General features: G+C 47.8%; 5 protein-coding genes across 5 annotated transcripts; 1 reads left to right on the forward strand and 4 right to left on the reverse strand.

The window, feature by feature from the left end:
- Positions 1–67: 67 nt before the first annotated feature.
- C8R40DRAFT_1075337 (fungal-specific transcription factor domain-containing protein) lies at positions 68–2416 on the reverse strand (the record flags this gene model as incomplete). Its single annotated transcript, XM_046226847.1, has 5 exons — positions 68–1467; positions 1540–1674; positions 1730–2036; positions 2102–2203; positions 2306–2416. The coding sequence occupies 5 exons, from the start codon at positions 2414–2416 to the stop codon at positions 68–70; spliced, it is 2055 nt and encodes a 684-aa protein (XP_046078880.1).
- Positions 2417–3581: 1165 nt separating this feature from the next.
- C8R40DRAFT_1063631 (uncharacterized protein) lies at positions 3582–5205 on the reverse strand (the record flags this gene model as incomplete). Its single annotated transcript, XM_046225539.1, has 4 exons — positions 3582–4016; positions 4079–4693; positions 4746–5066; positions 5125–5205. 4 exons carry the CDS (start codon positions 5203–5205, stop codon positions 3582–3584), a joined length of 1452 nt encoding a protein of 483 aa, XP_046078881.1.
- An 855-nt stretch (positions 5206–6060) lies between these two features.
- Positions 6061–6620, forward strand: C8R40DRAFT_1075339 (acyl CoA binding protein-domain-containing protein; the record flags this gene model as incomplete). Its single annotated transcript, XM_046226848.1, has 5 exons — positions 6061–6153; positions 6216–6237; positions 6295–6361; positions 6420–6540; positions 6561–6620. The coding sequence occupies 5 exons, from the start codon at positions 6061–6063 to the stop codon at positions 6618–6620; spliced, it is 363 nt and encodes a 120-aa protein (XP_046078882.1).
- A 1969-nt stretch (positions 6621–8589) lies between these two features.
- C8R40DRAFT_1137244 (uncharacterized protein) lies at positions 8590–12492 on the reverse strand. The gene is made up of 4 exons (XM_046229425.1): positions 12155–12492; positions 11171–12102; positions 8694–11113; positions 8590–8637 (listed from the first exon to the last, which is right to left on the reverse strand). The coding sequence occupies exons 1-3, from the start codon at positions 12235–12237 to the stop codon at positions 8994–8996; spliced, it is 3135 nt and encodes a 1044-aa protein (XP_046078883.1). The 5' UTR covers positions 12238–12492; the 3' UTR covers positions 8590–8637; positions 8694–8993.
- Positions 12493–12614: 122 nt separating this feature from the next.
- Positions 12615–25539, reverse strand: C8R40DRAFT_1178615 (fatty acid synthase; the record flags this gene model as incomplete). The annotated part of the gene is made up of 22 exons (XM_046232896.1): positions 12615–12650; positions 12706–13010; positions 13066–13474; positions 13525–13612; positions 13666–13853; positions 13905–14319; positions 14374–14480; positions 14532–14742; positions 14792–14872; positions 14928–15438; positions 15488–16194; positions 16246–17305; positions 17354–18994; positions 19041–19242; positions 19290–19385; positions 19436–20300; positions 20353–21194; positions 21249–22166; positions 22225–23623; positions 23675–23978; positions 24047–25400; positions 25459–25539. The coding sequence occupies 22 exons, from the start codon at positions 25537–25539 to the stop codon at positions 12615–12617; spliced, it is 11820 nt and encodes a 3939-aa protein (XP_046078884.1).
- Between the last annotated feature and the right edge of the window lie 1276 nt (positions 25540–26815).

The raw sequence follows: 26815 nt of genomic DNA on the forward strand, positions 1-26815 counted from the left end.
AGATTACAAACAAACAAGGTCTTCACGTAGAGAGGTAAGCATGTGTCTGGTTGGCTGGTTTGACTTCTCAAACCAGCAGCATTCTCGATTCGCGAAGTATCGATCTCCAAGGAACTTCCTTGGGCTTTTGCGACCCTACATGTAGATTTTGAAGTAGATCGAGGATACCACGACAATTCCCTACTTCGCCTTCATCCTTCAATTGTTTGAGAAGGAACGCCCGTTTGGTTGGCTTGGTGGTGAGGGCAGCGCAGACGAAGAAGGCGAATACAGTGCTGCGCACGACAACGTGCTTGACATTGACCTTGGACTCGGCAGCCACTCGCTCCAAAGAGACAACAGCATCATCAACGGCTTCGCTGATTTCGCGTACAAGTGGATGGTCGCCTGAGACAATAGTACGGAGATAGACGATAGCAGAGGTGCGGAAGACCTCCGAGGCTAACAACCGAGGAACATCGTCTTGGGTTCGCGGACGTAGAGGTGTAACTGATGGTGCGAGGTGCATTTCTATATCTTCAGCTCTTCTACTGAGTTCGACGATACTAAGGGACCCGCTTTTCGCGCGGTGTTCCTTCCATACATGGAGCTCGGATATTTTTGCCAAAGCCCAGACGATGCGATTTTCACAACCCATAACCGATAACATGGAAAGGGAATCAGAGTCATCTGAAATTTCAGAGAGTCCACTTTGGTTGGAAGGATTGTAAAGCTCGTGAATGACTTCTACAAAGTTGGGTTTTTTCATCGTCGTCACAGAGGCAAGGACATCAAACCAGAAGGTGGTTTTTATGATGAAGCGCTCCTTGTCTGTAGAGTTCATAAGAGCATCACGATAATCCAGGAATCGACTGCGGTCATTTAGGATGCTGTTTGAATAAACGGAGGCAACATGAAGCCATCGTTCCCAGTCACCGTTACCGCCGTCAAAGAGGAAAGTGGATATGATGTTCAACGCTGCGAGAGCATCGTCGTCGTCAAATTGTTCCTTTGCAAAGCTAAACATCTGGAGAAGCTCGTCATAGCGTTTGCGCGTCTGAACGTCTTCAAGCGCTTGTGCCATAGGCGCCTGCGAGCGCTGAACATGCACTAAGGCCAAAATACGCGCAGCGTTTCGGGCGACACCTTCCTTTTCAATGACATTTTTGAATATCTGAGGAAGGAAGTATTTGTCTGCCAGTTGGTATTGTAATGCGGCAACAGTATTCATGTAATGATTTGCCAACTCATCCAGATCACCGTCTGCAGTTAGTGGTCGCGTTGGATGAGTCTGTTGTGATGGATAGTTCTGGTCAGTTGGATCATCCAGGAACACTGCTGTGTACGAAGACCCAAAGCGACTGACAATTGTTGGAGGAACATTTGGCCGTAACTGTGACTGGGGTGGTTGTAGAGGGGGCGGAACAATCATAAAATGGTGTTGCGAAATTGCATATGGTGGATGTTGTATCATATTTGGAGTATACCCTGCCAGAAGGAGGGGAGTTGAGTACTTTACATGAATTTACAGTATTTAATATGGGTACAGGGGAGTCTTACATTGAGGGTTTACTAAGCTAGTGGAATTATTTGGGGGAAGCGCATGCAGGTAAGGTTCGTTGTGCGGAAAACCATCTTGAGTAGGAGCTCCAAAGGAAGGCGTGTTTCCAGCCGGGTGGCCGACCGGAGGCAGAACTGGGAACGAGAGATATCAGGTTGCTGCTAGCCATGAAACAAGGAAGCAGCTTACTCGAGTTTGGATGACCGGGATGGCCTTCAAAATTGGCTGGAGGACCACCGGGCGCTCCAGGAGGAGGATATGGCCACTCTTCACGGACGTTGGAGATAGGACCTTGCCGTACGATTTCATCAGTAAGTACGAGGAGCTGCGATGGGGGGCTCTCGGTAGGTTCGTTGTAGTTCTGGGTGGAGAGATGGAGAGTAGGAGGTTCCTGTTCAGGAGCACGAGGACCAGAGCCAGAATGGCCCTTGATCATGCCTTGAGAGGCAAGAAAAGACTTGATTTTATCACGAAGCTCAGTAACATTGTTGCTTTCCTACGAGCACCAATACAGAAAGTGAGATACGGCCTTATCAGGGTTAGAGACCTTGGATAACGTACTCTGAGCCAGTCTGGGCGTTTGGCACCAAAACCGAGGCACTGAAGACGAAGCCGAAGGCAAGTCTCGCATCGTCCCTCAGCATCTGGGCGCTCATCGCATTTCTTCCCAACGCCACATCATTAAAAAAGGCAGTAAAAATAGAGGAAAATCGGAGGAAATGATTAGCGACGATTCCTTGAGGAGATTGAGGGTATACAAGTTACCTTTCGACGGATTCTGCACGTGTAGCAGCCAGACTTAGCGCGCACAGCGCCTTTAGCTTTGGGCGCTCCGGCCTTCTTCGTCGTCGGTTTGGGTGAAGAGGCGGGAGGCATCTTTGAGGGCGATATTAAAAGGCTAGGACGATACCGGGACTACTAGTAGTAGAAAAGAGGAGAGAAAGGGAGAGCAAAAACCACGATTGGCAGAGCGAGGCGAGCGGCACTAGATGCTTTGAAGAAAAGGCTGGCGTTTATGTATGGCGCTAATAAACGACAAACGAAGACCTTGTTTACACGTCTTTGTAGCTTTTTGCGAAAAACTCTTTGTCAGCGCGGTGGCTGGGGTCCTTCCCTCTTTGGACATCCTTTATCCTGCTTTATCTCATTCCGAATCAACGCAGATTCTAAAACAGACTAAAGAGTATTCCCACCAATATTCAATGAATGCTACACCAAATAAGTATGTATTCGAAAGAAATTAAACCTCTTTTTTGGCTTGTTGGATTCCAAAAGATTATTTCATGACAATGCATTGACGAGGCAGTGGTCTCCCTTCACAGGTATATGCTCCAGGCACTGCACACGAAAAGACCAGTGTTGGAGGAGCTTGAGCGTTAGAGCTTTAGAGGGTCAAGGGTGGGTGCCATTGAAACAGGATTTTCTCACAAACCGTCCTCGTCGGTGGTGCAGTAAGAACTTCAGTGCTTGCCTTCATCCCTACAGAAGTTCGAAGTCCAACATCACATCAATTCCTGAGTCCCAACTCAGGAAATAGATGTACCCTTCCATCTTGTCTAAGATGGGCAAATGAACGAAGGGTTCACCCGCCTTCAACGGGGTTGTAGTGGTGTTTTCACCGAAAACACAAGTTATGAAACTTCCATATCAGCCAGGAAAGAGCGTATACGGCGACACCACCTCGATTGCACCGTAGCAACAGAAAGGGTTGCCTTTGATCAATTGGAAGCACAAAAACTTGGTATAACCTATCGTACATTGTTTGGATTTAGAATAATAAGAAAAGATTTCCAACTTTGATGAATACAGACAGATTTTTGACGGCAGTATAGAAAATCAGTTCCGTGTAGTAGAAGTGATAGAAATGAGAGGTGGAGAGAGAGAGAGAAAGATGGATGGTGGACAATGAAACTTAATGGAACGGGAGAGGCACGCGGAGTGCGTACCTGTGCGTACATAACAACTTATTCCAAAAAGATGTGGAATGAAGAGAAGTGCAACCAAAGACGAATAAGATTAAGGATACGTCTGCGAAGCACCTTTACGATTGCCCAGTAGAAGAGACTTCCTCGCGGTTGGTCCCGGATCCACCGCTTGCACTCAATCTTCGCACTTTGCCTTTGATTCCACCAGAAGTCGTGAAGCCAGAACTATGTGGACTTGTATCCGGATTCGATGCACCTCCTGATGGCGGTGCCTTTGCGGTATCACCAGAGAGTGAACGACGTGCAATCAGTGCACGAACAGCACCTAACCATTTAATCTCGTCCTCCTCAGTAGGCGCGCACAGTAACAAGGTTCTTTTGGTTGTTATTATTTTGAATGTATGGGCAGTGGATGGTCCTTCACTGCCACCGCCTTCGAAATTGGGAGGTGATGATACCGAAGGAGGATAGTGTGGACGATTAGAGACGACGTCGTATTCGAGCGCATCTAGAATGTCGGAAAAGGGAAATTGGCGATGAGGTTTAGTATCCTGCAAGCAGACAAGATGGTGAACATAAGATCGTGTAGAGCCATCATGCAATATAAACATACCATATGGCTAGCCGAATATATCAGTTTTTCTCCAGACATAACAAACCAGCGTTTCCGCCAATTTCGTCTCTTGGACCCACACTTCATCAAGTAGCCAGTCAGCACTACTTTACTAGGGTCCTTCGGTGACGCAGAGGGCTGTGACTTTGAGGGCGAGAAGCCGATCACAGGTCGGGTTTGCGATGATGTCGAATATGTACGTTGTGCTGATTGTGCTGACGGCGAAGCATCTTCCGAGTCGGACGAGGTGGCATTATGGGAAACAAACGAAGGAGGGGAAGGTGTTATCGGCAGAGGTGTGGAAGGATGATTCGACGCTCTGGGTATCGGTATAGGCGCAGAAGTCGAAGTTTGAGTTGAAGAAGCGTGCAAAGCCTGTCGAGCCTCTTCAATTGCGGTCACCCATTCTTGAACTTCAGCGGGAGTCTTGGCTTGAAGATAGAACGTTCGCACAGGCGAAATTAGCCCAAAGGCGTTTTCGTGTTTCTTGAGTGACACTTGGGTGCAGGAGTGCACATCGCTGAGTTCAAGCAACCGCAACAACTGGTATTCTGCTGCCGTCTTATAATACGCGAGATGTGCCGGCCTTAGCACAAACCAACGCTTCTTCCACGTCTATAAATGATATTGAGGAGTGTTTTGTAAGTCAAAAAGGAACAATTCGAACCTTTCTCCGCTCGCCCTTCTTCCAGAGATATCCAGTTTTGATCACACTTTCATCTATGGAGCCTTGAGCATGACCCTCGCCCACTTGTGCAGTTTTCCAACCGCCTTCTCCTTCATCGTCATCATCTTCGGAATCCTCGCCACTTCCTGACCGACGTTCAGCGATGGACGACAGCGGTTGTTGCTGCAGAGAACCAGGTAATATTGTCCCAGATGCACCAGAAATCATGCCTGATGGAGAAATATTCCAGTCTGGCGTTGGGATAGAGTCAGAATCGGACTCGTTGCCAGATACAGTAGGAACAGTAACAGGCGGCGGAGGCTATATACGGGTAATAAATGACTTAGTGTCTCAACTCCCGTTTGGATTTTCGACTCACTTTGCTGTTTCTCGCTACTGATGATATAGACAGCTTACGGTGAACTTCCTGAGGAGATGGTGGTGCGGCTGAGGGCGACATGAGTGGTCACAACGACGGACGATGGTAACTGCTCATCACCACGTGATAAATAATGCAAGGCAGGCTTTATACAGAGGCTTCTTGTGACATTGGCACATCAAAAACCTTCAAAACAGTTCAGAACGTACTATTATAGACTCATATGCGAGCAGCCGAACGGGGCAGACACTGATGTAGGTTTCCTTTATTTTTCGGTGATCTAATGCGCAGAGTCAGACGTTTCCGAGTCAAAACTATAAGTGATATTGAGGGTGACACGAGCGTATCAGGATGTATTTGTTGTATACATCGACGTCTCAGGCATGTATGAACCGAATGAAAAGTCCCAACCAAAATATCTATCCGTTCCTATCATCTATGCCCAAATCCTCTCTGTTATTATTCATTGTCCCTCTTACTGGCTCCCCGACATAATATCTTCGTGGCGAACCTAAACGACTCCTGCTATCTAGGACTAAGTCAGCTTGGGGAAGGAATATGTTGCGGAAAAGTGGTTGTCGTACGGTTCATATGATATTTGCACTGGCCTATATACCCAGCTCGTAATTGGAAATATACTTTGCGTAGTACCTGCAAACTACTTCCACAGCATGACATCCTACATTGCTCGGATATAAGGGAACGGTGAACGTAGCAGAGACAACACAGACCATCGTACTGTAAGTTCTAGTGTAATCGTATCACAAAAGAGGAAACTTAGCGGAGCGACGCTGGGGCGGATCAGTATTAAGCGCTTCATCAGATATAAGGAAAGCGATCGCCGATAATCGATGGAAATCGAATCACGAGCCTTCGCAGATTATTCCCCCAAAATCTCCGTACCCCAAAATTACATCTTCTTCTTGTGCATCCATCATGTCCCAAGCTCAATTCGATAAAGCTGTGGAGATTGTTCGGCTTCCCAAGGGAGACAGTCCTATTCAGCCCTCGCAAGAGGACCAGCTTTTTGTGCGTTCCCCATGTCAAGAAATTCTTATTCTAAACGAATTTTTCCACTATCGTTGATACAGTTCTACAAGCATTTCAAGCAAGGTTTGCCTCGTTTACATCCTCTCACATGTTCTCAATCTTACCATCCATCTTGGGTAGCCACCGTTGGAGATGTCAATACCCCACGTCCAACTGGATTCACTGATTTCAAAGGTAAAGCTATGTGGTATGTTCAGGTTTCACAGCGTTATTTTCCCAGCCAACCTGAACTTTAACTATCCTAGGGATGCTTGGAATAGTGTCAAGGGAATGTCGAAAGAAGATGCTCAGAAGGCATACGTAGATAAATTTAAAGAGGCAGGTCTTCTGAACTCGTCCATGATCAATAGCGTTGTGTTTTTAAAAGTCACTTTCTCCCGACGCAGCTGGCAGGAACCACAGATAAAGGGAAGGACTTTATTGCACAGGTCGATGCGGCGCAGTAGTTTTGCACTCTTCGATCTCCGAAATCTTAGAAACCATGTACAAAGAGTATCGTGCAATCAATGTGTGTACAAGTACGGTACGGTCCCAAGTTTTCGGCGTAAGGAACTACTTCAAGTCCGATGCTTCTCTTATTCTTTCAAGTACTGGTCAGATTCTCCCAAAAATACTTAGTTCAAATGCCTCGGTACTGCCTTGACCTTCGAGCTGTTGAGCGAGAGAGCAAATGAAAATAAACTATGATCGAGGAACAGAAACACGGCCACCCACTTCTCATCACTCGCCGGGTTTCGAATTCTGTGGACGTGTGGGCGTCAGTCAGTATCTTTTCCTTGTAAAAGGGACCTCGAACACCCAAATAAAATCAACAGGACTGATGCGGAAGGTGTGTCAGTCCAATTCAAGTTACTTCTTGTGGCGCAAAAGTCATTTTTAGCGACGGGGGAAAACGACGAAAGGTGTGCCAGACCACCACGATGCTTGAGGTGTCTAAGTTACACCGTAAGTTGCATCAACTTTGATTCCTTCTATACCACAACAACATTTGAATCCTTCTCTACCACAACTCGATTTAGAGATCTGGTATCAAGTACGATGAATAATACTGCGCTTGACCCACAATCCTACGCCATCCAGTGGCCTGGGTTCAAAACGATCGCCCATTGCAACGTTGCACACAAGAATACAAGGCTTCCAGGCTACATGCTTGCTGTTTTATTTCATTAAATCCTTACTCAAATCTGCGATGTTTCCGGGCGTCTGGTGGGCGGCAACTACTGCCGCATTCTACTAACCTTCACTCCGCGAATCGTGTTCCACTTGAGGTGGGAAGGGAGAGATAGCCAATCCTAAATGGATGTTCTCGCCCTTCTAATCGCAGCCTGTGACGTCGTGCCCATATAACGTGCGTTGTTATGATCCTTCCCCCAAGTGGACGATCCAGTGTGTATTTCTGTCTGCCTAGATGCCGCGCTCTGCACGGCGGAAGACCATCTAGTAGTTCTCGGTATTCATACTAGTAAGCGAGGTACAACAGCTACTCCCAGTCGGAAAGATGCGTCAATGAATCCGCGTAAATAATTTCGAGACATGTCTAATACACATCTTTCATTGCTCGAGTCCGAGTCTCCTTGGCCTCCCAAGGCTTAGAGTTTGATTCTAATGAATCATCGCAACTCGGGGGGGCTCAGATCTGTCAATTTTCCATCAACAGACAGAATACAGCAAAGTTTGAGTAAAGTAAGTAGGTGGGTTGAAAGTCATTGACTCCCTATCACGATGATTTTCATTCAACTAACTGCTTCGAAAGCCAAGTTCCGCGTACTATTTCCTCCATTTCTTTGGGCTGTTGAATGTAATGAAGATCAAAACAATCTACCACTCATAATTCGAAATCAATCAGTCACCAAGGTTCATGTTGGAGGTAAAGATTACAGATAACCAAGAGAACGCTGACTGCGTAGAGAGGCACTCTTGATACGAAGCGTCTGCTTAGACGATTTGTATATTTGGTAGGCCCTCACGGTCGTGATTTCTCCATGATCAAAATTTTCTCCTCGTAGGAACCTTTTACAGTGTTAGTACTTGTGCTATGAGTCTGAAACATTTATGTCACCATCTCCATATGGTCTTCGACAATTCTGCGGTTTGCGCACCCTTTGCTAAGATCTGTACGCATCCCCATGATCCACCGAAGTATCAATGTTCTTTGAATGGAGAAGGATCTGAGCGGTTTCAAGTTGGAATTCCATTGAATACTCGTATTTAGTTCGAATTACCCATCATGAAAATCTTGAGTAGCTGGGGTATAGGGTTCAAGAAAAAACTGCACAACAGCCAGTCTCCATTTTTAGCGTAGTACTTCATCGATTTACCTTTGGGTTACTGGCTGCATAGGGAAGCGAAGTGTTCAGGCCCCTCAGGGTCAGGCAAATTTGAGATAGCATTCTATGACAGTCTATAACTTATCCTGAACCCGCGTAATTTTTATTTTCTATTAAGTCTTTGGTAGTTTGTAGTCTGTGGATACATCGATAACTAGAACAACATGGGTCAAGCTAGGTAGATTTACATACAGTCTCAAATCAATTTCATTATCCAGCCACCTTGTTCGAACAATAAAAGGAAAGGGAGAAAGACGATCGTGGATGCGTCGTGAAAGTCATCAGATCAAACATTTAAAAAAACGTTAATAAAAAGGTTAATAAATTGTAGCTCGTCCGAATTTCAATCCGCTCTTTGCGAAGAAAAAAAAGGGCGAGTATACTGTAGATGGCTGGATAGTGAGTAGCGAAAGCGAAGAAGAACCTGATGTCCGAAAATTCAACACCTAAAATAAAAGCAGTGAAGAAAAACCTATGAGTATGAGAGTGAATCTAATCCTGCCGATGGTCTGGATTGGCTACAAAGAGGCTGGGCCGTGTAGTAAGCCCATAATTGACAAGAGTTTTTCTTTTGTTAGACCTCTCCTCGTGTTTTCGAGTGTTGGTTGGGGATGGAATAGACGGATCCTGGCTCATCCGCTTCTCATATTCTCGAATGCGCGCTGCAACTGCAGAGCCCGTTGGCGCACGGATAGGACGTGCGCCAGTGTTTATTGACGTGTTCGATGACGTGGCAGTGGTTGGTTGAGATACGGGAGGCGTTATCTCAGGTGAAGCAACTTTGGAAGGTAAGACAGGAAGTTCCGGAAAAATGATGGACTTTTGGAATGTCATTTCTACTGGAGATGCGACGTCGAAGGCAGACATATCAACCCCGTGCACAATACCTCGACCATCTTCAGGAAGCCATCCCGTACTGTTGCTATCATAACTACCGGTGCTGTCGTGAGTGCCATGACTACCTGTTCTTTCGCGTTGAACAACATCGACCTCTCCGGCCATGCGTTCAATTGCTTCAGTATCCGCGGTGCGAAGTGATGAAAGTGATTTTCCATGTTTCCCTTTGTAAACTTTGGACCCACTTCCCCTAGATAAAGCGCGTTTGATGGAACCGGCGGAATTGGATCTGTTTGAATTGGGCGAGTCGTGTTCCGGAGAACCAGAATGTTGGCTTTCTTCAATTGCGACAAGTCCACCTAATCGGGGTGGAGGATTTGGATCTCGGATATCTGGCATACCGCCTAATTGCTTTGAACCACTTGGCCCTCTGTCAAGAAGACTAGTACGCGAGAATCGCGACCACCATGAGTTGCTGCGTCGTACAGAATAAGAATCAGGATTAGGGTTATTGGCATCTAGAAGAGATGATGGTCGAGGACTGAAGGAGGTACGGGAAGTAACCTGAGAAATACTGTTGAAGGGACTAACGCTGTGCTCGTGCTCGTGCTCAGACACGGAACTCGTGTGGTCGCTCTGTGAATGTGTCGCGCGGGAAGCTTCCGTGACTGGACTAAGGCTGTGGACTTCAAGAGGTAGCATAGTTTGGATTTGAAGCGGTTGATTAGGTCGAGGAAAGGCTCGCCTAGACGAAGTTGAAACAGCGGGCAGCTCGGCGATAGCATTATCGTCACTGAAAGGATTTGAAAATGGGTCGTGATAGGTAGTTCCACCAGAGTAAGGTGCGATATCTTGCTCGAGATCGCTCACTGCACTCAATGTACTGGTATAACTAATACCCCGGTTATGGGATGGGCGACCGATAGAGCCGCTATATCCCCGTGCAGCGGCACCGACGAACCCTGTCTCATCGTCTCCCATCAGCGCCGCACCGTCTGAGAAGGGGTCGGATTTCTCTCTAAAAGGGGTTGCTAAGCTGGCGTAGCTGGACGAGCTGCCCTCACGGCCTCTGAGTTTCATGAAGCTCATCAGAGACCACGAACTGTCACCAGTATGATCCCTCTTCCGACGACCGTACCAAGGTCCGAAATCTCTAGTATCCTCATCGGCCAGCATATCCCTCCTTGCCGCGGTCGGGTGAGTTTCGGATAGGCCAACAACACCACCGGGTACAGCGGTGAGTGCTCCACCAACTTTAAGGTTCTTCAAAACATTCCAACGCTCGCTGTAAGGCCCTTTTTCTCCACTAGATCTAACAGCAGGAAGCCCGGCCTCCGGATCATTCTCGTTGAGTAACGAGAAGTGGTTTTCTTCAGCAGCATTGTTTCTCCTCCGTCTCACATAGTAAACGACAATTACGCCGGCCACCAAAAAAGCGAGAATTCCAAGAGCAGTTCCGAGAACGACCCCCTCGGTTTTCCCGTTGTTGCTGTCACTGTCGTTTGTTCCTGGGTCACCATTCCCCGGCTTGTTAGGATCGCCGGTGGACGTAGGTTGACCGGTACCAGTAACTCCAGTTCCTGACTGGTTATCTGTTCCTGTGCTTTGACTACCAGTGCCAGTGGTGATTTGAGTCGCCCCAGGAATACTTTGAGTGATACTAACAGATGTAGGTGAAGGTGCACTATAGGTTGAGGAGAAGGAACCTTCCCCAGAAGCACCGGACGGATCGTATATAATAAGAGGTATAGAAGCAGGTGCAGACACGCCGTACCCTAGTGAAGTTTCTTATCAGTGGGGTGTGTTGGTTTTAACGCGAAGGAAATGCTCACCGAACCCGAAAATCACGTCAGAGCCATAAGAAACGGCAAAGTGGTCCCTCCGTTGGCCTACTTGGGATAGGGCAGATACTTCTGACCAAGTTGGTGGATCCGATGTTAGATCCAAAGCCCATCCATCACTATATGTTGTTTGAAAGGTTGCATCGGATCCACCTTGTATAAGTATTTTGCCACCATCAATCAACACTGCGGCAAACGCTCGTCTTGAACCAGGAATAGTCCCTTCTGCGGTGACCACAGTCCACTCGAAAGACGAAGCCGTGGTATCTAGAGCCCAGATGGTTGAAAAATCGACCATAGAGGAGGAACTCGGTTCGTAGCCTCCAAACACAAACATAGTACCATTTGGAAGAATGATCGACGCATGACCTGTGATCCCGGGAGGTCCACTGGTAGGTAGTTGGGTGAAGGATGGAACGGCTGGGTCGAACGCATAGTGGTCTGAGAACGCGATCCCTGAACCGTCAGCCTTTTCTCCACCAACTATGAACACAACGCCCTCAATTGAAGTTACAGCGCTATGTCGAATGCGTCGGATTGGTTCATTAGCCCAAGACATGGCCTCTTGTATCCAGGATGGGACAAGCCGGTTGTAAACATTCAACAGCCATGCAGAATCTGCTTGAACTGTGAGTACAGTTGGTGAATTGATAGCTGGTACTCCGCCAAATAGGAATATTTCCGAGGTGTTGGTGGCAGATATCGTATGCCAAGCGACTGCTGGACCAGAAGATGTAGAAGAATTAGAAGAGCTGCTGATAAGCTGCCATGGAGGGGAAGAAGGGTTAAAAGAAGTTGATAAGGAGAGGTATAATAGGTCATCGTCTATGGGTGCTGTTGTATAGGAATATGCATTGTATTGGTCGGTTCTTCCGCCTTGGACAAACAATGCATCATTAATGATAGCTGTAGCCTGGCCCCATCTGTAGAACATATCAAGTCGAGAAGGCGATCAAAAGGACAATGGAAACATGCCTCGGTAGGGCAGTATAAGCAACTGCCTTCGAGGCGACTGTAGCGAAAAGAACGACAAGATATTGCAAATGCTCCCAGTTCATATCCAAGCAAGCAGCGGAAAATTTTCTTAGATTTTGAAGGTTGGAGCAGGAAACATGGAATTGTATTCGTGACGATGGTCGTGATCAGTTCGTGAAGATAGTGGTTTATCGGTATGTGATTTAGTGGAGTGTTCCTAAGGGAGTTCAGGGCCTTCAGGCACCTTCGCTTGGAAGCTTCCCACGTGGCGGCATTTCAACCAAGGAAATATAGCTTTGACCAAAAATCACTCGTAAAAACTGAAGACAAAATTCTAGAATTCGTTCAATCTATGTAACAATATATTCGTATGGAGTACATTTCGTAGTGCAAGCATGATTATAGTCAAAAAGTAATACCAGATAAGACAGTCCAGATGCAATAATTCCAACAACCAAAATCACGTAGAAGCTTGAGCAAAGGCAATAGCAACGTTCTATAACAAAAGCTTAGAATGCACATGGAAACAAAACGACAGTGTAAAAACATACCTCTGAATGACTCAGGGAAAGAAGAACCTTCGAAACACCCTTCTCCGAGGCCTTGGTTTTCGCCTCACCGTGCAACACCACAGTAGGAACCCCGTCCTTGTCGTTCACAATTTCAATGTCCTTCATCGGCGCAGCAGCTCCCTTGGATTTCACGCCAAGGGATTTGAAGACAGCTTCCTTTCCGACCCATCGTGCAGCGAATGAGGAGGCGGGAGATGGTTGTGCGCTACAGTAAGCAATTTCGGCGTCGGTGAAGTTTCGGGAAACAAAGTTAGGGTTGTGCGAGGGTACGGATGAGATGAGTTCTGCGATGAAGATTATGAGATTTTTATCCCAGTAAAGACACAACACTGGACGTACCTTGGTCAACTCCGACACCAACGAATTCCTCAGAGCATGAAGCGGACTTCTTTAAGGCATCCGCGGCGAGCACTTCAGAGACTGTTTTGAAGTTTGCTGTGTCAACATGTATCGGGGCCTCCATCTTGGTAGTATACGCGAAGGAGCCAGACTTAGCATCCGGGCGAGCACGAGCCATGGAGTTCATGAGAACCTTGTCCTCGAGCGCCAGTGGATATGGCGGCAGCTCTTTGATTTGGACGAGATTGTTCTTGATCATCATCTCGCTCATTGCCTTGTAGCTCAACTTGGCACGGACAGCTCGACGTTCCTTGTATGCTTCGTAAACGGCGGGGTCGATTGATCCAAACAGGTAACGAGGATGTAAAGCGAGCAGTACGCCTCCAACTTGACCGAAACCGAACGACGACTAAGGACAGGCACTCAGCATTGGGCTCTTATTTGAGCTTCGACACGTACCATGATTCCTGCGCGTATACCGTCGGTACGAATGGTCTTCGACGGGAACATCAGGTAGCTACGCTTCTGGAAGTGGTCGTCGACATTGCTAGAAGGGACATTAGTATCCATTGAAGGACAACTGTAAGTTTTTGAACTCACTCCGCGTTCCTATTACCAGCGATGACACCAGTGTTGATTGAATCAAGGAGGCCAGATATCTGCCAGGCAGCAGATCCACCTTTGGCGTGACCTAAGATATTCTTCTGCGCCATTATTGGCACAATATTACCAGGGGTACGTCCAAGATTTGTGAAGATAGAATTCCAGATATGGGTCTCGTTTTCCTCCTATAAGGATGGTCAATACCAGATAATAGGAAAACTTTCATGTTGACTTACATTTGCTTGTGTGCTAGTACCGTGAATGGAAAGCACATTGATGTCGTCAACGGTGAGACCCCAGACAGCCAAAGCGCGACGCAGAGGGGCAATATGTGGGTCACTTCCTTCTAGCATACCGTAAGTAGCGAGAGCCTCTTTCTCCTGGCGTGCAGCTTCTTGTTCAATGGTAGCAACTCTAGACGCATAATACTCCTCGTTCACAGTATGCCCAGAGGCTTTCTGAGCCTCTAGCTCGTCCTGCAGTTGAAGATGCTCGTGAGCAAGCCATTGCGAGACTTGTGAGCGTCGGAATGACAGTTGGCGGGAACGGTATTTCAAATCCAGAATAGGGAGAGGGTGTTTGGATGGGACTTGACGTGCTACGGTAAGCGATCCGCGTCCGGGGGCAGGAATCGATCGGCCAGCTTTGTCACTATGCAAGCGGATATTAGTCAATGAGAAGGATATAAACTTTGACTACTCTTACGTGGAGGTAGAAGTGAATGCAACGATACCGCGAACGGGGCACCCAAGTTCCAAAGCAGTCTTTGCGCTCATGACAATGTGGACAGCAGTACCCTGCGCTTCCATGAACTGATAAAACATGTAAGTAAAAGTGAATTAGACCTGTGAGAAGCGACTTACTCCTGAACGAGTACTTGCAGTTGGTCGGGACATTTCTGTTGGCTCACGACCCATAGCAAATTCGGCATCTGCGTTACTTGTAGCCTTCATGTTTGCGAACTCGTATGATCCTTCCTCGCTTATATCGTCGAAACCACCAGCAATCATGACCTTAGCTTTACCCGACAGGATTGTGTCACAAGCGATTTCGAGAGATTGCAAAGCGGTAGCACTAATAGGGGTAAGCAAAGGCGGAATCAAGTTATGGAGAGTATATTTACCAAGCACCGACAGGGATCTTGACCGGACCACTCGATGATAGAAGCAGAAGGTTAATCCATCCAGCAGTCGTGTTTATGAAACTATAATTTCACAAAATTAAGACAGCGATGGAGGAAATGAAGAAAAATAACCCACGTTTCTTGCAAAATGTCGTTCTGTACCTCTTTCTCGTCGCGACGGTCGGTGAACATCTTCGCCAGACTGACTTGACCACCCATACCGCTACCAAGTGACGTCCCGACTTCAGATGGATGCACGTGTTGATAGAGTTCATACGGATCCGTGATACCGGACATGTTGAGGGCTTCGGCAGTTGAGACCAAATTCCAGAGGGTGACTTGATCGGTTTGGGCAATAATGTCTTCAGGAAGACCGTAGCGGCCAGCGTACCATCCAGTAGGAATTTGGCTTGCGACTTTGCGACTGAACGAGAATGATTTGGGCACGAATACACAGGCACCCTTTTTGAGCTTGAAGAACCATTGACCTCCTTCTCCGGCCCAGATATCGCACTTGTCGCCGTGCTGGAGTTTGAATTTGGAGGCTTCATCTGCGGTGACTTCTATGGGCTCAAGATCATGGATCAACTCGACCTCTTGATTGAAGATCTTCTTATTTGGATCATAGCCACGGAAGAGCTCGGGTTCTGTAACAGTCATAAGCAAGAGACTTGGTGAAAAATAGAACAATCTTACCAATCAAACGAATGCCTGCATGGGCAAGGATATCTTTTTCGTAGCGTCCCTTGACGTCCTTGTCGTCGACTGGTTCTCCACTCTTACTGTCGACCCAACCAACATACAACGTGCCATCCTTCAGACGCCCGTCGAAGTGCTTGATGTATCCCATCATCCAGGCCATCTCGATAGCACCCTCAATTGTGAACTCTCCCCGAGCTTCCATTTCCCAACGGGTACGAGCGCTACCCCAAGGTCCCACTTCGGCGGAACCAGTGATAACCATGACCTTGTCCAAGTCAAGCATACCCCGAAGCTTGGTGACATCAACAAGAGAGTCTTGGGATTCGAGGGCGGGGAAGTCGAATCGGAAGTTAGCACGAGGGAGGACGTCCACAGTTTGAATCAAACGCTCTGCATCAACACCATTGAGAATCTTGAAGTCAGCAGCATTGTCACGAGCGATAGCACGGCGCATGTCACTCTTTTTCGTAAGCGAGGTCCTAATACGGGTCGTGATATCGGCGAGGTCTGGAAGACGATCCATGCCACCATTGAGATCAGCCCAAATGGGTTCCACTTGAGTGATACTGAACAGCAAAGGGTGCATCAAACCAAGGATGTTGAACGCCATTTCCTTGGCAGAGAATGTGCGGACACCGAAGCTTTCAAGCTCGTGCGCTACTATATTCGTGGGTCCCATGAGAGTGGTACCACGGGTCCATCTGTACAGAAAAAGTAAGTCGGGAGCCTAACCAAAATTATAAACGACTTACCCAATGACAGCTCCGGCAAGACAGAGATATTCACCCCAGCTTTCGGAAGCCCAACGTTGGAAGAGTGTTTCCAGAGAGATCTTCGATTCCGAGTACAGGCCGTCGTTGCCGAACAGACCATGATTAGGAGACAGGGGGAGGATAACTTGAGTAGGACGCGTAACAAAGTGTCGACTGGCTTTTTTGTTCTTCACTGCGCCAAGAATTCGCAACAAGTTGGTCAACATGATGCGGTGAGCCAGCTCGGACTTGTCGTCAATTCCATCGATCTCTCGGCCGTTCTCGGGAATACCAGCGAAAGGAAGTATGAAATCCAAGTCCATGCCGAGGGTAGAGTAGATGTAATCCACAAGAGCCTCGACGTCCTGCTTCGAACCTTGGTTGAAGGGCACCACAGTAAGCGCAGACCCGCGACTGCCGAAAGTTTGGAAAATGGACTGATAATATTCAACAGTCGAGCGGCTGTAGCGGGAGGTAGTGATCACAACATGAGCGCCACCAGAGAGTAGACCCTTGACAACTTCGACTCCAATGGAACCTTTGCCAACTCCAGTGAGCAAAGCGTTCTTATCCTTGAACGTTGTTCCGGCAGTGGCAATCTCGTGAAGAATGTCAAGATAGACACTCGTAAGGTTACTACTGTATTCCCAGTTGGTGCCAACTTTCCTCTTCAAATGGAGCAGAGGAACTTTGTCGGCAGACACAGTCGCGATTCCGGATATTTGAGGGCGGAGGAACTGCGAGGACGATCGACGATTTCTAGGAGTGCGCGGGCGAGGTTCAGAACCTTTGTTTCTCAATGAGCGAACGACGCCTTCATACAGAGCCTTGATACGATTCTTTTGCTCTTGACTAATCTCGGGTTGGGATTTCACAATCGTCCAGAGCTTCAGCACATCGTCTTGAACTTTTTGAATGTTGACCGGGCCTGACACTGTATCACTGCGAGCCATTTCCTCGACGTATGCCTCTAGTTTGCGAACGTTTTCGCGCATAACCTCGGTGTACACGATGTCACCCTTACTGCTGACCTCCGTGTGAGGAGCAGTTGGGAAAGTAACTAGAAGAACATCAGAAAGAGAATGAAAAAAAAGCATAGACGACATACCATCCTTGTAGACAGGCGGCTGCCCAATGAACTGATGCGTGTTGTCTATTAGCTGTTGGCCAAACTCCTTGGCAAGCTTGTAAGTGTCGCCCTTGCTCGGATCACATTGGTCAATGTTATACTGCATGTAAGCCAACATCTCCGGATCGGCGCGGTTTAGCAGATGGATGCAGCGAGCTGTGATCTCGCGGTCGACAGTTGTAAGACGTCCGAAAATGATGTCATAGTACATCGTTAGAGCATCCTGTCGAACCCAATTCCAAGAAGAGTCAAAGCGACGAGCTTTCAAGGGATCAAAGACAGGCATGATACCGTCGATGTAGAGATCACCGTGTTCCTTAGCAATACTGTCCAACTTAGCTTGTAAGGCCATCGAATTAGCCTTTTCAGCGTCGAATGCGATTTCGCCAGAGCGAGAGTCCCGCTTAAGGTAACGCATGTAAAGCTCGATATGTTGAGCAGCGAAACGCTCCTGCTCGGCCTGAAACTTTGTGAACTCTTCGCTGTTGATCACTGCGCCGCCACTGCCTCCTCCACCCCCGCCTCCTCCTGCGCCAGGAGATGCAAGAGAAATTCCAGATCGTTGCGCATACGCCGATACGACGCCGTCAAGCCAGGTTTTCGCCTCCGCTTCAGATCCCAGACGCTTAGCGGGTTCCATGGTAGTTCCAAGGAGAAGAACACCGTCCGCACGTTGAGGACCCAAACCCCAAGTCTTCGACAAATGGGCTTTTACAGCAGACGAGTTGAAGCCACCAGGCAGTTTCCCTCCGACCAAACGTGACACGAGACCAGTGGTGTATTTACCTAACGTTCCACTATGTCCAGAACCCAAAGCAGGGCCCAGCTCGTCGAGAGGTAACTCTTCACCTTTCTCGGGAGCTGAAGAGAACTCTTGTTGTAGATCGCCCAAGATTTCGTTCTGAAGAGTCGACTTTCCGCCAACAAGGTCTTTGATAGACTTCGACGTAGAAATGTCGCTGATTTGTTTTTTCAATTTCTGCGCGACAATGGCAAGAAGGATGTCCGACGATTTAACGGGAACGTCTTCAATGCTGACAGCTGGGCCTGTAGGGACAGCAACAGGTAAGGGAACGGCGGTGGCAGCGGTGACGGTGGCGGTGACAGGAGCAGCAACAGACTCGGTTACCTCTACGGGCACAGATTCACCAACCGCTTCATCTTCAAACAAGTAATAAATCTCCTTTGAATGTTTCGCATGACAAAGAATTTCGCGCTTCAAAGAAACGCAATCGTCTTGAAGCTCGTACTTAGCCTTGAGAGTACGAGTTGCCATTCCGGTAAGAGTGGGGGAAGGGCCAAGCTCGATGAGTCTTTCGAAATTGAAGTGGGAAAAGAGGAGGTCCTGGGTTTGGATCCAGCGGACTGGTGAAGCAAACTGATAAGCCAAAAGCTCGACGAGGATGATGTAAGTTAGGTTCTGGCGCTGAGCGGCAGAGCCCCAGTTCTCTTCATCCCAGTTCTTCAAGACTTTGTCGAGGCGAGGCGAGGAAGTCTGATCATAAATGATTTGAGCATAAGCTCGCGATACGTCAAAGGGTTGAGCGATGAGGTTAGGAATATATTTGCCAATGAGCACGTCTGGATTGATGTGCGTAGGATCGATCTTTTTGGAAAGGTCTAGAGAACATGAGTAGGTAGCAACAATATACACGAAGGAACTCACAGGTGCGGAAAGGCATGACACCGGCCCAGAGATATCTCGAATGGAAAGGAACGTCAATGCCTGGGAGAGGGATAGTGGCAAAGCCACGCTCTAAGAGGATATGGCCTTCCGCCTTCTTCTGATCCAGGGCACGTCCATGGCACTCTTTGACGATGTCTCCAAGCATTTCTTTCACCTTCTCAACGGAGAAAGTCTCGGTCAGCTGAAAGAAGATTAGGCCATTGCGAAACTCAAGACGGACAGACATACTTTAGCAATGTCAATTTTCTGAAGTTTCAGATAATTCAACACGTTCGTCATGGTTTGCAAGGCAACTAACTCTCCAGCGCACACATATTGTTGTCCCTATGAAAATCATCAGAGACAAATAACTGAAGAGAAATTGAAAACCTTACTTCCACATTGTAATTGACGATTTCCAAAAGGGAACCAGTGCCCACTGAAATAGTGTCAACAACTTCTCTCAGAGCAGCATCACTAAAGCTCTTGGAAATGCGGCTGGGATTGACAGCACACATAGCGTAGTTGGAGCGGTTTTCAGAGTCACGCTCAACAGCTCTTTGCATCGTGATACCACGATAGAAAACGACGTCGACAAGGGCAGAAATCGCAAGTACATCAGCAATAGATGCCAACGCAGAATATTCACCCAAAGAGTGACCAGCAAAAGCGCAGTCCGTTTGAACAAATCCTTTCGAACGCATGTCTTCGAATGCCGCTTTTTCGGTAACGACGAGTGCGATTTGAGCAAATTGGGTAGCGAAAAGGAGCCCATTAGGATGACTAAATGTATACTTGGGTGTGCGAATGTCGATGTCGGCAAAGAGAGGGAGGGTTTTGATGTGACCATCTTTGTCAGTGGTGTCGTAGGACATGTCCATATAACGCTGACGGATGGCTTGTCCCTTGATACCACCAAAGTGTACCGTCTTTTCTTTGGGATTCTCTTTGACGATTTCGAGAATAGAAAACCCATAGACAGCTCGAAGATGTTCATCGGCACCATCCCAGACCGCACGAGCAGCAGGAGAGCTATTGTAAAGATCCATACCCATACCAGGTTCTTGAGATCCCTGTCCAGTGAAGACATAGGCAGTAGTTGGTTGGGACACCTCTGCAGAACCTTCCAAGACCTTTTCACCGAGTACATTAACGGTCTCGATTTTGACAACGATATTGCCATCCCGCATTCCGGTGTGCCGAAGGTTGACGGTAAGCTGTTCGCCCGGAAGAACCATTCCAACAAAAGATACATCGTACCTGTAATGGTCGTTTAGTGTGAGGAGACATGTTAAAATGGGCGAGAACTCACGAAAGCACGCGGTCAGGATGACCCTTGGCGACAACGTTCTCTACGTATTTGCGAGTTGCAGCACTGGACCATAGACCATGAGTGATTGTCCCGGGTAGACCGGCGTAGCAAGAGAAATACGGATTGATGTGAATTGGGTTGAAATCGCCCGAGATCCCAGAGTAGGGTTCATTGGTAAGTGGCGAAAAGAATGATGTTGAGCCCTCCGTGGTAGTGAGTTGATAGCCCTCATTGGCAAGGGGCACGCTCAGACCTTGAGCAATGCCATGCCTTTGAAGGTAGGCAACGACAGGGTTGCCGTGCGCATCATCTGCTTGGAACTCAACAGAACCTACTTTCTGTAGGTTCTTCAACTGGTCGCGGACAAAGATTTCACCAGATACGGATAGCTCCCGGTAGGAAGTGCGATCCATGAAAGAGACCTCAGACTGTACACGGAAAATCAAAGGGATTCCAGGAGAGAGAGGTCGAGTATCATCTTCCCAATCAAACCATTCCTTCGATTGTAAAACGCTAACGTCGGCGTCAGTCGCTAACGTCACAATGTAGTCAGGTTCTTCAGTGGTTTCGAATGTGTTCTCGTAGTCGGTGAAGACGCCGCGGTAAAGGAAAGCAGACACAACCTCGACGACCGGCTTTGCATCACGGTAGACATGTCCCTTCACTTTGACGACCTTTCCAGGCCCGCTATTGACAACGGAGACAATCTTAGCTTCCGATCTGCATATGTCGCCGGCCTGGAAGGGTCTCGCGCCCTTCATCATGCGGAAACTGTTCGACAAATGTACGAGCTTGAGGAGATCTCCATCAATCGATGCAGGGAAAATTGACTTGATGATAGCCTAAAGATTGGGAATGAATGCATAGTTGAGCAACTTTGAAATCGAAGAACGTACCTGCCAACCAGCAACGATAGCAAAATCCATCGGAGCACTAATGGTGGTGGTTCGCACTGACTTGAACGACTCGTCGTTGTTACCAACAACAGAACAGAACTTCTCTATGTCCTCTGCCTTGAGGGTGACATCAGGACCGGTGAACGTATCATGAATATCCAACTCGGGGAGAGACTGGTCGTCCCCGTACCAAAGTTTCCAATAGAACGCCTTGATGCGCATATTACGTCCAGTGACCACTTCGTGGATGGGGGCAGATCCCATCGCGGATTTATACTCAAACTGCAAGGTGAGAGGTACAGCGACCTTGTTACGCTCTTCGAAGATCGTCACGTCAATGAGATTAGTTGAGGAATTGAATATAATTTCCGTGGCCTTGAAATTTGGGTCATGCAGGCCATACGAGCGAGCTCCCCCATACGCGACAATGGACGTTGGTTGTCCATTGGAAAGGCTAACAACGACTTTTTCGTGAGGGCGAGGGTAAAAGAGTCGGCGGATGGGATTGCTGATGTAAGAAGAACCCTGCACAACACTCGTGGACCCAATAAGCGCCCCGAACCAGTTCAATTGAGAGCCAGCGAGGCAAGCAAGCCAAGATGCATTCGTAGGGAGAGATTTCCCAAACTGGTAGACAATTTGCTCGTCGGTGGTAGTGATCTTGACACCCGCAGGGACTCTGGAAGCACGGCGCGGAGGAGCGAGATAACCAATTGAAGGAATGGTAGAAGCATCACCGTTGTAACGTAGCTGTAAGACTTTTTGAATGAGGGACGAGTTGATGTTACCGAGCAAGTCGCGAATGGGCTCATCCTTGATCACAGAGTGCTTGACGGCAACAGGGCCTTGTAATATACAAACACGTTCAGGATCTTGGTCGAAGACTGCTTCAACATCTTCAGCAGCCCACAAAGAATCCTAGAACGACATCATAAATATGTGGCATGCGTATGGCAATCAGGAGTGAGACATGTACCTTCTTAAACCAAACCTCAAACGACGCATCGAGAACAGGTATAAAAGGAACGGGCTTCTGGCCGCGCCTCTGTGAGATAGCCAAGAAGTAACCAGAGTCATCAGCAGAAAGAAGTTGCTGTGAAGCGAGAGGGTAGGCTTTGAAGAACGTTTCAACGCAAGGGAGAGGATCATTCAAGGAGTTGTAAGACTGCAGGACGGACGGTTTGGTGCCAGACCCATTGACGCCGGCAAACCTTTCTTCGATCCTTCGCATCCAGTCACCAGTAAGGTTACGAAGAGAAATATCGACCCATCGATTCTCATGGGCGACATACATCAAGCGCACCATACGAAGGACAGTTTCCTCATAAGTCATGTCTCGTAATTCCGCAACACTGCCATCCTTCTTCCAGCCGAACCATGGCTTGCTGAAATGCTTGTTGAGCTTTTCGATGACCTCATCACGATGCTCAAGTAACCAAGTCGAACGCTTTTCTTTGGGTAATTTGAATACGGTGTCATCAAACTCTTTCCAGAGCTTAACGGCGCGCGTAGCGACCTTGTGTATAGGTTCACCAAGCTCCGATCGAACAGTAAGAACACCGCCACTCGGTTTGGTATAAGTGCCCTCCCATTGTTGATCCTCCACTCCAGCGCACGCGACGATGAGATCTTTTACGGAAGAGCTTGTATGTGCCTCTTTTGCAACCATGACACGGCTTCCGAAAAGAAAACCATCATAGGGCATCGGCTGAACACCATAAGCCACTGACCATTCGCCAGTAAGGTAGGGCCAAACGTCTTCAGCAGCACCAAATCCAGAACCACCAACAAGAATAATATTCTCATGCTTACGGATGGAGCGGTAGGTCGAAAGCATGGGTTGATGGAAGTCTTCATAGGAGTGGTGGCCTCCAGCACGACCACCGGTCCACTGCATGATGATCGGGAAGTCGGGATTGGCAGCAGCAATGTTGACAACTTGCCGAATACCATCGACCGAACCCGGTTTCAACCCAAGGTGCTTGATTCCGGAAGACCTGAGACCGTCGATGATTTCAGCAGCCTTTTCAGTACTAGGTACACCAGCACCAATACAGAAACCTTCAATGGGAAAGCCTTCCTTCCTCATCTCTTGCCAAAGAGGGAACTGGAAACCAAACTGAGCAGGATTGATGTAGATCGAGTTTAGAGTGATCCCGGCACCCTGAGGAATTTTACCCTGGATTTCGACAACCTTAGCACGAAGAGCGTTCGCATTGTAATGCCCGCCTCCAGCTAATTCGACATGATAACCCGCGTCGAGAATAGCACTAACGAATCCCGCTTGGACAGTAGACGGTGTCATACCAGGGACCATGATTGGAGGCTTGCCTAAAAGACGAGAAAAGGGAGTATCAAGATGGACAGTACCATCCCTAACAGTAATCGTGAGCGAAATCCGGTGATTCAAAAAAAATGGCACATACCCGCTTTTAACCAAACGGGGAGCGTACTTCTCGCCCCAGTTGTCCTCCCGTTGAACCGCAGTGGAATCATATAACTCAGCATCTCCCTTGCCGCGTTCCCCGATGACGATGACGCGAACACCCCTCCCATCGAAATTCCTAGCAGTAAGAGGACCTATTCCACTAAGGCCGCCAGGACCGAAGTCCAGGGCATGAGTAGCTGATTTGGGGAAATTCGTCGCCTCCGTCCAGTGAATAGGTGACGTGAAGATCTGGTTGCAAAGGGAACGAGTGATAGAGGTTTTGGAAGCACGCAAATCCTTGCCTGTTGCACAAAGATATTCAGCAAATCCAAAAAAAAAAGGCATAAATAGAGAAGGAAGTACAACGTACCATCTTCCGTATTGAAAACGGGAATCCTCAACTCTTCTGGTTCCCAAAGTTCTTCGCCCTTCAAATCTTCCGAGAGTAATTTATCCGTCGCCTCACCTAGATAAACACTGTGGAAGGGCACGCCGACTACCAGGAAACGGACAGAAAAAACTGGTTTGCGCTGCGAGAATGCGATTTTGCTTTGATCGGCACCAGAAGGAGCACGAATCTTTCTCAAATTAACGACAAGACCGTGCAATGCGCGCGAGGGACCTGTAACAACAAGCGCACGAGGACCGTTGTGAAGCGTGACCTGAAGCTGAGAGTTGTCAGCTAGATGATTGTTGGTTTGCACGAGGTGAGGCTCTAACTCCTTGAGCGAAAGCCCAGTTATGGATAGCATGGGGGTGGGCATGCCCTCACCGCCATCAATGGAATCTTGAATTAAGCCAGGCTCGAGGGAGACGATTGGGAATGCTTCTTGACCACGGAAACCACAGAAGAAAAGCCAGCGGATGGCTTTCTTCGCATTCTCAGTGAAAGATTCGAATGAGGAAGACGCCGCAGCAGCGACGGCGGACACGATGCCTTGCGAGTGTCCAGTAGCACCGGTCATGCGATCGGATAGCTCACCGGGGGTGAGACCAGTAACTTTGCAGACGATCAAATACTGCACGAGCTGTGTCAACCCAATAAGAGGGAACGAGATGGGGACAGAAGCCAGGTAGGAGATCGAAGGACGAGACACGACGCCGGAAAGCCAAGAGAAGACATCGAGGCCGTGAGTGTAGAAGGAGGAGAATTGCTTTTCCTCGGCAAGGGGAACGAGGATCTCTGACATTGTTGAAATAAACGAAGCGACGAAGGGTTTGTAGATGTCATAGAGAGATTGTAATTCGTCGAGATAGACTTCGTTAGTCCCTTGCCCTCCAAAGAGCGCGTATATCGAGGCTTCGCCGGCAGCGGCGGCAACGAATAGGGCCGATTGAGGACCTCTGGGAATGTCAGCAGCTTTCTGTTCAGAGAGAACAGAGAAAGCGCTGAAGTATGAAGTGAGTACAGCCTTTCTGACCTCAGTATCGTAGTTGGAGGCCAAAGAGTGAATGTCTTTGCTGTATAGGTAGGTTGAGGTGAAGAACTTGAAAACATTCAATAACAGTGCTGTACGAGCAGCGGTGCATTCTGAGTTTTCATGCACTCTAGTAGCGATAAAGCCGAGGAATCGGGCAGCAAGCTCTAAGGATGCTTCTGCCTGGTTTTCGAGTTCAGCAGTGTTTCCAACTGCGTCTATGAGCGATTGCTCATGAGTGAATTCTTCTCTAAGGATTTCTGCAGATATCCATTCATCTGCTTTGGTAGAGACTGGGATTGAAACCTTGAAAATTAAGTAATTTTTAGCAGGCATTCCCAAAACCATGATGAAAAGTACGCACTCTAATTTTGCCCAGTGATATTATGATAGGTCGCATGGTAATGGACGATGAACAAGCGTCGTTCGCAGAGATCGTCGCCATCGTTGAGCAAGGTAAAATGCCCGAACAATGGAGAAAGCAAAAGAGCCAAAGGCTTTATATATTCGAACCCCCCAAATGAAAAAGTCGTGTACGTCCCCAAGAAATTTCGACGTCTACCAGTGATAGACGCCCATCACGTGGCGGCGAAGTCTAGACCTCGGACATGATCGATGATGAATCATTCACCTTCAAATTTGTTATGTACCTCTTTGCAGTGAGTACATAGCGGGTGATCTCCATCTTCCAATCCGTTGTCATCTTGCTTGTTGTCCGACTACTCAACGTCTACCTACGCGTCTGTCTGCTTTGGGGTGATCCTGTCGCTCGCTAACACTCACACAATGTCTAGTCACGCAGAAACCCGAGTAAAAATGCACCTCCCCAGAATCTTTTTCAACAAGAATATTTTCAATTCATTCGGTATTTCAATCACATCATCGCGTCGTGTTGGTATCGTTTTCCACCGCCCCCAACAGTCGACTAGTTGGAACACTCAATACACTGGCTCCTCACTTTTTGTACTGTCGCTTTTTGAAGAATTTTTACCCCCCATTATATCACCTCCATTACAGAATACTTTCTGACAAATGATACCTCTTATCTATTCAGCTGCAGTTATTCGACTTGCCATAATCGTAAATCAATGAATAAAACATTTCTAACTCGACCCCATTACTATGAAGTAAAGAGGCTGCGTTAAAACAGTACCGAGTGGCTACAGACTGAGACTGCAAGCTACAAACATCAAATTTGCATCAAACCTCAGAATTAGGCAGTTCGCGTGACGTCAGTGCCTCGGGATCGCCTATGCATCTTTGTAGTTTCTATGTACAAAGTTCGAGCGAAGGAAGCAATCAAGTATCAATTTTCAAAGTACTTGCTGAACTAAACCTAACAATCGGACAATTGACTGCACATTACACTTAACGCACAATTCTACGATACCAATTATCAGTTTTGACATCCCAGACCAGTCCCAGACTTTCATATTCCAACCGATCACACGAATATCTGGATATCCGATACACGACATTGAGCAGCAGGCTTCTGTGATTATCAATTCTCGTGAGGTGAGGTGAATTAAGTCACTTTATCTCACAAGTTCGCGGAACAGGCATTGAAATGAAGCTTACAACGACGTTTGCTTAGGACGGATTGACTATCAACAGCCACAGCTCTCTTGAAGGATGAATATGGGTTAACCCTAGTTGAATGGATGTCATACGATGTTATAACAAGGACTACATAGATAGATACACCCCGCCAGGAGAAAATC

This window comes from Lentinula edodes, assembly GCF_021015755.1.
Source record: "Lentinula edodes strain Le(Bin) 0899 ss11 chromosome Unknown C8R40scaffold_88, whole genome shotgun sequence".
In the NCBI taxonomy this organism is placed as follows: Eukaryota; Fungi; Basidiomycota; class Agaricomycetes; order Agaricales; family Omphalotaceae; genus Lentinula; species Lentinula edodes.

Bases quoted from the DNA above. Each gene is read 5' to 3' on its own strand.
- C8R40DRAFT_1137244 (XM_046229425.1), bottom strand. From the start codon at position 12,237: ATGAACTGGGAGCATTTGCAATATCTTGTCGTTCTTTTCGCTACAGTC. The intron at 12,103-12,154 runs GCATGTTTCCAT...TATGTTCTACAG, and splicing joins GCTTATACTGCCCTACCGAG to ATGGGGCCAGGCTACAGCTA. The intron at 11,114-11,170 runs GTGAGCATTTCC...AAACTTCACTAG, and splicing joins TGACGTGATTTTCGGGTTCG to GGTACGGCGTGTCTGCACCT.